The sequence below is a fragment of the Amphiprion ocellaris genome, chromosome 1 (genome assembly GCF_022539595.1).
Source record: "Amphiprion ocellaris isolate individual 3 ecotype Okinawa chromosome 1, ASM2253959v1, whole genome shotgun sequence".
Taxonomy (NCBI): Eukaryota; Metazoa; Chordata; class Actinopteri; family Pomacentridae; genus Amphiprion; species Amphiprion ocellaris.
Window position 1 is genome coordinate 13,154,424 of NC_072766.1, and position 9,973 is coordinate 13,164,396.

General features: G+C 39.6%; 1 protein-coding gene across 2 annotated transcripts in view; it reads left to right on the forward strand.

Annotated features, from left to right (window-relative positions):
• nedd4a (NEDD4 E3 ubiquitin protein ligase a) overlaps positions 1-9,227 on the forward strand; it is a 32,362-nt gene extending 23,135 nt beyond the window's left edge. For both annotated transcript variants that reach the window (XM_023284218.3, XM_023284217.3), the window contains 19 exons: positions 605-769; positions 936-1,019; positions 1,263-1,382; positions 1,556-1,786; positions 2,045-2,122; positions 2,214-2,268; positions 2,377-2,435; positions 2,613-2,678; positions 2,765-2,994; positions 4,163-4,284; positions 4,396-4,466; positions 5,084-5,179; positions 5,270-5,343; positions 5,444-5,504; positions 5,602-5,661; positions 5,748-5,855; positions 5,986-6,082; positions 6,362-6,434; positions 7,008-9,227. In XM_023284218.3, the coding sequence (XP_023139986.1) occupies positions 605-769; positions 936-1,019; positions 1,263-1,382; positions 1,556-1,786; positions 2,045-2,122; positions 2,214-2,268; positions 2,377-2,435; positions 2,613-2,678; positions 2,765-2,994; positions 4,163-4,284; positions 4,396-4,466; positions 5,084-5,179; positions 5,270-5,343; positions 5,444-5,504; positions 5,602-5,661; positions 5,748-5,855; positions 5,986-6,082; positions 6,362-6,434; positions 7,008-7,110 (1,953 nt within the window). In that variant the 3' untranslated portion in view covers positions 7,111-9,227. The remainder of the gene's footprint in view (positions 1-604; positions 770-935; positions 1,020-1,262; positions 1,383-1,555; positions 1,787-2,044; positions 2,123-2,213; positions 2,269-2,376; positions 2,436-2,612; positions 2,679-2,764; positions 2,995-4,162; positions 4,285-4,395; positions 4,467-5,083; positions 5,180-5,269; positions 5,344-5,443; positions 5,505-5,601; positions 5,662-5,747; positions 5,856-5,985; positions 6,083-6,361; positions 6,435-7,007) is intronic.
• Positions 9,228-9,973: the final 746 nt, after the last annotated feature.

Here is a 9,973-nt window from a genome sequence, read left to right on the forward strand (position 1 = left end):
CTGCAGTATCTGCTCAGCACCAAACACCGGACACGCACAGTTAGTGGCAAGCTGGTGAACATAGTGGAAACAATGAGTGGGTAAAAAGCCAGATGTTTGCCTCGGGAGTTAGTAGATACCAAAAACAGGAGGGGTGAATATTGGGCTTTATAAGGTGGTTGGTTTAAAACACGCCTCCAAATGAAAACTGATCTTGCTTTGTGTAAATAGTCACCTCCTCGTTAATAAGGTTGCCATATCCGCTTCATATGTGTTAATATGTCACTGATGTGCTAGCAGCCAGTTTGCCCTGTGCAAAATGGGGATAAAATTCTAATTAATGCATGTTGAAGAATGTAACTGAGCCTGTTCACAACACTGTTTTTAAAAATAAGATTGGAAAAATCTATGCAGATGTGCAGATGCTCTGTTGAAGCCAGGTGGTGCAGTGGTGGTCGTCCTTTACAAAATTACCCTTTTATTAGCAAGCTGACGTAAAGGTTTAGTATAAAAGAAAACTCACAGTGGCATGCACTGTATACATAAACATATATGTCCAAAACTTCCCAGAGCTGTTGTTGTCGTTTGAATCTAAATTTAGAGCGTTTTCTCTCTATTCTTGTAGAGCTGGGAGATCATAACGGAGGATGAATCCACTTTGTACCACAGCAACAACCAGATCACATCACCTCCACCTCAGGCGCCTGCAGATTTCCACCCGTTCATTGACGAGCTGAGAAATGTGCACATTACTGGGGCCACAGCTGGCGAGCAGCGCACCTCCCAGACGGTGAGTCATTTTCTGCACAGCATGAGGTTCCGGTTTCTGTAAGTCAGAGGAAGAGGCTCATAATCAGATTAATGTGAAGCATGAGCTTCCGTTGAGGAGGCAGAGAAGGTGGAAAATATGCACACATTAACAGCCAAGTGATCCTTGCTGTCGTCCTCTCCTGCAGAATCATGCTAGTAATTCAATCCATTCCAGTCGCAGAGGAAGTGCCCAGGCTTCAGGCGGAGAGGAACATCCTGTTAATCCTGTGGTAGGTATTTCACTCTCTGTTGAAATCAATCCTTCCTAAGTTCTAGCAAACCTGTGTTACATCAGAAGATTGCTGCTTCAGTGTGCAGACATCAGTGATCGTGCATGCACAGGTGTTTTCTTAAACTGTTGTGGCAGTTAGGGAATAGTTTGAGTCAGGTTGTATGTATGGATATCACTCTACTTGACTATCGAGCTTGAAGTTGTCAGTATCAGTCACTAACATTTTTATCTCCTTCAATAGCTGCTTCCAACCACAGCTGGGTTGCCTCCAGGCTGGGAGGAGAAACGGGACAGTAAAGGAAGACGCTACTACATCAACCACAACAGCCGAACCACAACGTGGACACGACCACTCATTCAGGTACACAGTGGGCTTATATATCGATTCTGATGCATGCTGACACTTCCAGTGGCAGCTCTGTCACTCTTATTCCTTCAGTTTAAACCCCTATAACAGCACTGCACTTTTAATTTTCGCTATTAGTGTATCTCTTACAGATCTAAAACCTTATTGAAGTATTATTTGTTGGACAGAGAACCTCAGATGCTACAGCACAGAGCAGTGCAAGTGTACGCCGAAGCCCAACACCGCCCCAACCGCCTGCACCAACCGCACCACCCACACCGCCTGAGGAGTCTCCTCAGAGCACTCCAAGCCCCGAGGCGCCGTATGAATCTGGCTTATTGCCGTCCGGTTGGGAGGTTCGCAGTGCTCCCAATGGAAGACCCTTTTTCATCGACCACATCACGAAGACGACTACCTGGGTGAGCAAAGTAGTAGACAAGGCCTTCGGCTGTACCTTTATGTTCAAGTGGTTTACACCCTTCTGGGGGTGCAGTTTCCTCCACAGCCACTGAAAACTGATTCAAAGGAAGTCAGCAGAAATTCTCAAGGTTTTCTCTGAAACTATGAAACTGAATATTTAGAAAAGAAGAAAGGGTTTTAGTCATCAGTATTTCACCACCATCTCTTGAGCATTTCCTCTTTGACTGAAACACACCCTGTTTGCCTTCCTCTGACAGGAAGATCCCAGGCTAAAGATCCCTGTGCACATGAGGAGGAGACCCTCACTCGACCCTTCTGATCTCGGCCCTCTGCCGGTAAATTCATCCATTACAGAAAATCAGTAGTAATCAATAGGAAGGCATAGTAAGTTATTGTAAATTCTAATTGATATTTTCTTTATCTTAGCCTGGTTGGGAAGAAAGGGTCCACTCTGATGGGAGGATATTCTACATTGATCATAGTGCGTATGACATTTATTTTATTTAAACTAAAAACACAGGTTGGACTCATGCAGTAATTAATATGTTTGATTGTAAACGAATGGCCTCTTATGTATTTTATTTTTTAGACACCAAGACCACACAATGGGATGATCCCAGATTACAGAACTCAGCTATAACTGGACCAGTGAGTATCGACTGTATTTAACAGTTCATTCTTCAGTAACGTGATATTAACGGACGATAAAAACAGCTCTTTTTATAGCTTAAAGGTTTCTTGTAAATATTTGTCATCAACCACAGTGTATTTTGTAAGGTTAAGGTTGATTTCTTGTGACTAAACACTGTCCTCTGTTGATTACAGGCAGTGCCTTACTCTAGAGACTACAAACAGAAGTATGACTACTTCAGAAAGAAGCTGAAGAAACCGGTGAGTGTTTTCAAGAGCAACTGTGACTTAGGTTGTCACCTCAGACTGTGCAAAACACAACTCAACACCGCATCTTTCTAATGTAGGCCGACATCCCGAATCGTTTTGAGATGAAGATGAGACGAAATGCAGTGCTGGAGGACTCATACCGACGCATCCTCTCAGTGAAGAAAGCGGACCTGCTGAAAGCCCGACTGTGGGTGGAGTTTGAAGGAGAAAAAGGACTGGACTACGGTGGCCTGGCCAGGGAGTGGTTTTTCCTCATGTCCAAGGAGATGTTCAACCCGTACTATGGACTGTTTGAGTATTCTGCCACGTGAGTTCAAACACTATCGGCTACTTTACTGAACAACCACAAAAGTGTAGAAGAAATTGTGCCAATGGTTTTATTTAGTGTTGCCTTTATGGGTTTAAAAAGCATTCTATCTTTAAAATTTACAAAAATTACACCATTTGGCATAGCCAGAAACTGCATAAACAAGAACTGCCAGGTTTTCACTTTTCTTGACCTATTCATCTCTGAAATGCCAGTCCATCAGAAAAATGTGACCAAACCTAAGCTTAAAATGGTAGTAGTTCATCGAAATCACTTAACTCTATGAGTCTCATTTAAAAATTTAACAAAAAATAAACAACTTGCTTGATCCAAATCCTGTATTCTTCGGTAAAACCATTAGTGACTCAGCAGCAACCTCTTGACAAAGGTTCAGGGACTTTTTAGCTACACTGCAGACTGCGTTTACACAGAAGAGACAAATACAGAAACAAATTAAAAACGTACCTAGTAAAATATCCATAGTATGTTGTGTCACCAGTTTTGTCAGTATGTTTAACACCTCAGGGGACTTGGAAAATTGCTGTACATGTTCAGTCTAGTTATTTTATTTAATTTTTTAGTAAAATTCTGATTTATTATATTATATTTTTGTTGCACTACATTCATTCAGATATTATTTGAGTTCCCTCTACTTCTATCCATGGCAGTGCTGTTACCATTGAGTGCACTGTGGACTCATTCTTTTGCTTTGTGAAAAATAAATCCATAGTGAGCAGAAATGTGACAGGAGAACAACAACTGCCAAAAAGCAGATTAAGGAAAAGGAGCATTATATAAAGGACACTGCACAGACATTCTGCATCCAGGCTTCTTGAATTGCTGCTCACTTTGTGCAGCCGGACTCCATGCGATATGTGTCGTTGGAGGGATTGTTTTTGTTTACACAGTAGCAGACTATATTTAAAGACCCACTTGGCACATTCTGTCTTTGACTGTCAAAACATGGTCTGGAGAATGCATGCAATTGCGAAATGAGAAATGAGTTGGCCTGCATCCCTTGAGATGAGCATCAGTGAAAATACAGACTCACATAGTTGTTTTTCTTATAACAACGGCAATTTAAAAGCACTTAAAATAACTGCCATTTAAGAGAAGTCTGTTCTGTGGAATGGCACTTAATGTTGTTCATGATTTGATTTGTTTTTAGGGACAACTACACCCTGCAGATTAACCCTAACTCAGGTTTATGCAATGAGGACCACCTGTCCTACTTCAAGTTCATCGGCCGAGTGGCAGGAATGGCCGTGTATCACGGCAAACTCCTTGATGGTGAGTGCCACCTGATCTCATGCAGCTCATTAAAAATTCTGATATTTTAATGACATCAAGCGAAGTGGCAACAGGGCTTTGTCGATTTTGACATCTTTTTGTTCTTCAAAGCTTTCTTCATTCGGCCGTTCTACAAGATGATGCTGCAGAAGCCGATCACGCTCCAGGACATGGAGTCTGTTGTGAGTATCAAAGAGCACTCATTGAAATACTTTCAAATTCAAAATTTCAACACTAGAGTGTTATTGGAGGACACAAGACTATTTTACTTTCGAGACATCTTTCAAAATTTTTAATTTTAAAAGATGTAAAGATGTAAAAATTGAAGTCAGTGAAGTTACCATATGTGGTTCCTTGCCCGTTAGTGGTTAAAAAAAAAATAAAATTTCCAAGAAATATATATATCATCACTTAGCACAACTACTCAGTGGTAAATTGTGTGAGTTTTGTCAACTAACCATGGTTAGTTTTGACGTTTCGACCGCAAACATGGAAGAGGACCAAGCCGCAAGCCCGTCTTTTTCCAATTTCGGAGAAAAGACAAAGTTTCATGTTCCAAGCATCTGCTGATTGGTCAGATGTCATGATGTAGTTTGCTGTAACGTAGTGATCTTCGCTGATTGGCCTGGTGAAAACCACATGCTTCTCCACCTCACTGAGAGGCGGGAGCAACGTCATATTTAATGTGTGCGGAAGTTACCAGATACGATCACTTGCCTGATGAAGGGCTACAGGGACACATCTTTAAATTACAGATGATCTGGATTAATTTCGTGAAAAATACCACTTTTCTTTTTAGGACAGTGAATATTTCAACTCCTTGATGTGGATTTTGGAGAATGATCCAACAGACTTGGATCTGAGGTTCACCATCGATGAGGAGCTGTTTGGACAGGTTTGCTCTTGTCTTTGTGCCTAATGTTCAAGTTTGTGACAAGTTGCCTTCTGTGTAATAAACACAACATGTCCCGTTCCTCCTGTTCAGACTCACCAGCATGAGCTGAAGCCAGGAGGCACTGAGATTGTCGTCACAAACGAAAACAAGAAGGAGTACATCCAGTAAAGAACCAAGCTTCTCACTTCAAAAATTCCTCTTTTAAATCATCTTTGAAATGCTAAATTGTGGTTTGATACTAATCTGCTGTTGTGTGTTTGACAGCCATGTGATGCAGTGGAGGTTTGTAAACAGAATACAGAAGCAGATGACCGCTTTCAAGGAGGTAACAGTTTATTTGATACGTTTTTGTAACCGTAATCACAGTACAGCTATCAAACATGAAATAAGGCATAAACCTCTGGTGCATTTTTGTGTTTTAGGGATTCTTTGAGTTGATACCCCAAGATCTGATCAAGATCTTTGACGAGAATGAGCTTGAGGTGAGTTTTCAGCCAATCTGATGTGCAGATTCAGATTCCAGACGGACGACTGATGGCCTGTCTGCTTGCTTGCTTTTCGTGCACAGCTGCTCATGTGTGGTCTCGGAGATGTGGATGTGAATGACTGGAAGGCGAACACCAAGTACAAGAACAGCTACTGCTCCAACCACGTAGTTATCCAGTGGTTTTGGAAGGTAAGGCAACTTTCCATACCTGGAACCAATAAACTCCAGCTCTGGCATGGAGCTGTGTGTGATTTTTCTCCTGTAAGAAGAGCTCCATATGAGTTATGTAGCTGTATGTTTTGTGTTTGTGTTCTTATAGACAGTGCTGCTGATGGATGCAGAGAAGCGAATCCGGCTCTTACAGTTTGTGACAGGAACATCCAGAGTCCCGATGAATGGCTTTGCTGAACTCTATGGTGAGATAGCATATTTATTTTTATTACTACTTGCTGCTTTGCTGTTGTGTAATATCAAGTCTATGTTTTAGTTTTGATTTTCCACTAAACAGATACATATTCTGATCTTCATCTGGTCTTTTGTGACCAAATAAGCGACGGTCTTTGCCTCACATTCAACCCTCTATGCTGCATACACTTGTTATCAGCTCGCAGGTGGTTTGAGCGTTTTTACAGATTAATTCCAGTTGAAATCATGTTGCTTGTTGTCGTCTGATGTTTAATGGTTTTATTTTCCAGGGTCTAACGGGCCACAGCTGTTCACCATCGAGCAGTGGGGAACACGGGATAAACTTCCCCGGGCCCACACATGGTGAGCTTTTCACTCCTGATTCTTTGTCCTTTTATTTTATATTGAACACAGTTATGTTTAAGAAAGCACTCTACACCATGTTAGGTATAATTGAAAGTGAGTGTAAACATTTAGATGCACATTGTTTATGGTGCTCCTGTCTGTGGTTGCTGCTGATTTGTTGCTGATGCTTGACAGTGAGGTTTGAAGTGAGAGATTTCAGTTCAATCCAGCTTTTGAGGAACATTCACAAATATTATCAAGTTAATGCAATGTGGCTAGAATGTTCAGAGCCCTCAATGTATGCACAAGATCAATATATTGCTCCTAAATATATGTTTGGGGCCTTCAGGAGATGATATGGCAGCTTGTGTTTGCACTTTTTGTGTGGCTGAAAAAGAAGCAGTACAAAACAATATGTGTTAATGGAAGCCCTCTAGTGGCAGGATACCATCATACTTTCCTGTTCCAACTTCAACAACACATCTCAGTATATTAAGAAAATCTGATTTGATTCTTGCAAATACATATGTATTGCAGATCCTGCTTGGATATAATTTTAACCTTGTTTCTCTTTACGTTTTCCTCCCAAAGCTTCAACCGGCTGGACCTTCCTCCTTACGAGTCCTTTGAAGAACTGAGGGAGAAACTTCACATCGCTATTGAGAACGCACAAGGCTTCGACGGGGTGGATTAGAAGTTGATGATGCGGTGGTGTTGATGAGGATAAACAAGCTGTGCGTCAGACTCGGGTCTTAACCTGCCAGCTGTGTGACAGATGAAGGACAGCTACAGCACCTTCGCTTTGGTCCTCTTCTGGGGCACACATGGAGAACAGACATTAAACCTGGAGTGACGGAGGTATTTTTGTATCACCCCACGTGTTCTGAAGTTTACAAAACAGGTTCTCTTATTATTTGCTTTTTGTATTTTAAGGTTTATTCACTCTTATATGTTCTGCTAAAATGCTTAAATATTTAATGAACTTGATTCTGTGAAAAAAATGATACTATACAAAATGAATGTGAATGCAAGCTGTACAGTATATGAGAAAAACATTTAATCAGTTTTATCTGGTTTGAATCAGAATCACTTTATGCTCAGCTTTTCACATCGCAAGACATTATGTTGCTATTATTGGAAACTGATCATGTCAAGGGGTTAGAATTATCAAACATGTTGAGGCTAACATAAGGATGAAAAACTTGATCATATCTCCATTGCTATTTACATCCTCTTCTCTACATACTACTGTTCAACTGTGCCTTTAAACATGACCTTCACTCAACCAGAGGAAAATGTTGTCCAGAGGTTTTAAAAATTACAGCAGGAAACTGTTTTTTGTTATTTAAATTTTCTGTACATTACCATTTCATTCCGGTATATTACAATCACTGATGCAGTAAATCCCAACTATATGGACCTCAAAAGCATTTGCAGCATAAAATGTGCAGGTTACATACAAATTTGAGCAACTACAGTTAAACTGATTGTATCCATGTGTCAGTTAATCATTTTTGGTAGTGATGTACCAACACCAGGACCAGTAAAAGGCTAACCTAATTATACTGTAGTTTGTATCTGTGTAGTCCACAGATCCAAAGATGTGATTGCCTGCAGTGTTAGTTTGTGTTGAAATACTATGCATAATTGTACATATTGACACCAGAAAATAAAAATTACATGTTGCATTTAAAGTGTACATGTAAATATAACTTTGCCTTCTAAAAACTGATAAAGCATTTATTATTAAAACTGTTAAAGTTACACAAATATCTCAAAATGGCAAAAAAGAAAAAAGCTATCAGCGCACCTCTGCATTTATTCATGATCAGTAACTCCTCATACTCAAGTTAAACACTGACTGTTTATGTTCCAGAAGAATAAATAAATGTATATTTACATTATATCTCGTGAGGATTAGCTTTCCATAAACCTAATCAGACAGACTGCCACGGTTTGCTAACGGTTTGTTAAATACTATGTTTTGTTGCCTTTTTTGTCAGTGAATGACATCATTTTATTTTCTTCTACTCATCAAGGGTGTCTGATTGCAACACAGTGCTCTATTTTTAAGAGTACAACTTTAAAAATTGTTTTGTTGGTTGTCAAAATGTGTACAGATTTTTCAAAATGAGTAATGACTCATAATACCTTTGTAAGAAAGTAACTGTACTTAAGCAGTAGTTGTGTCCTTTTCTGAATGGTGAAACATGTGTTTACACTACCTGCCATGTTTACAGGTAAAGGAAGATATTGTGGGCTGGTTCTTGTCTCTGACAACACAATTTTATACTTATGCTTTTATAAAGTGAAGCACTTTGTTAATATTGATGAGTCTTACTTCTGAGCTGCCTGAATCTTTGCCAATCTGTCAACTGCAGACTCCTTAAATCACTCTTTGACAACATGATCCTATGCTTCAAGTGCACGTGTTTAAATGTTTACATGTGAACGTTGCTGAAAATAAGCACATTCTCTTCTTTCACTTCGATTTAAAATGAAATACCAAGGCCTTCATTTGTAATGTGTTGTAAAATTCGATTATGTTTATTGATGTTCCGATCTCTGAATGGAAGTACTGTTATATATGTATTATTGTCTACTGAAGAGTAATGAATTGATCGACTTTTCATTTCTGATAGAAAACTTTGTTATTATAACACCTATAAGTGCATTACAACAGCATAAATGCAACATATATGCAACAGTTTAAAGGGCAAAATGAACTGTAGCTGTTAAATCCCAATTTGATGACCTATAGCACACCAAACTGAATATATTTGAAGAATAAAAAAAATTTTAAAACAGCCATCCCCTGTCTTCATGTCTTGATGTTTTTTTTTTCTTTTTCAGCTGTTCCAGTGGTTGGGTTTTTTTTTTAATATAAATTGAACAGTAAGTGCTTAATAAGTCCTTATATCTCAGCACAGCAGCACTACAGAGTTATAACCCTCTGATTTGTATATGTAGGGTTCATGCATGTTAAACGAGCTGTTACTTTCACACATTAAACATGATTTGCAGAGTGTTTGGCACAAGCAGGCCTGCTGTCAGTGAGGCCAAAGGTTACAGATGACCACAGCTCAGGATGGGAGGGTGTTGGTGCTGAAGTGACACGACCAATTTGGAAAATTTTATCCTCCTGCCCATAATCACTAATGGCTGGTCTAGACACAACCATGAGAAATTGGAGTGCAGATAATTGTCAAGTACTGTATTTAGATACAATTTTGAGGTATTTGTATGTCATGCCACTTTATACTTCCACTTAATTTCTTCACTACAGTGGTTTCTACTCCACTACATTCATCTGACAACTTAATTTTAATTTTAACCCTATAAAACCCACTGTTCCAAAAATACAAAAATTTTTTAACCTATTGAAACCCTAGGAATTTTTTTTTTCATCAGCCGGGATATCAGCATTTTTGACGCCCTAAACATACACGAAAACGCATGAAAGTCGCCACACACATCAGGACTGGCGAAAAATTTGATATTTCAAGTGAATGGCACGCGTGCGTGCCAAAATGGCTCAACAGCGCCCCCTAGAAAAT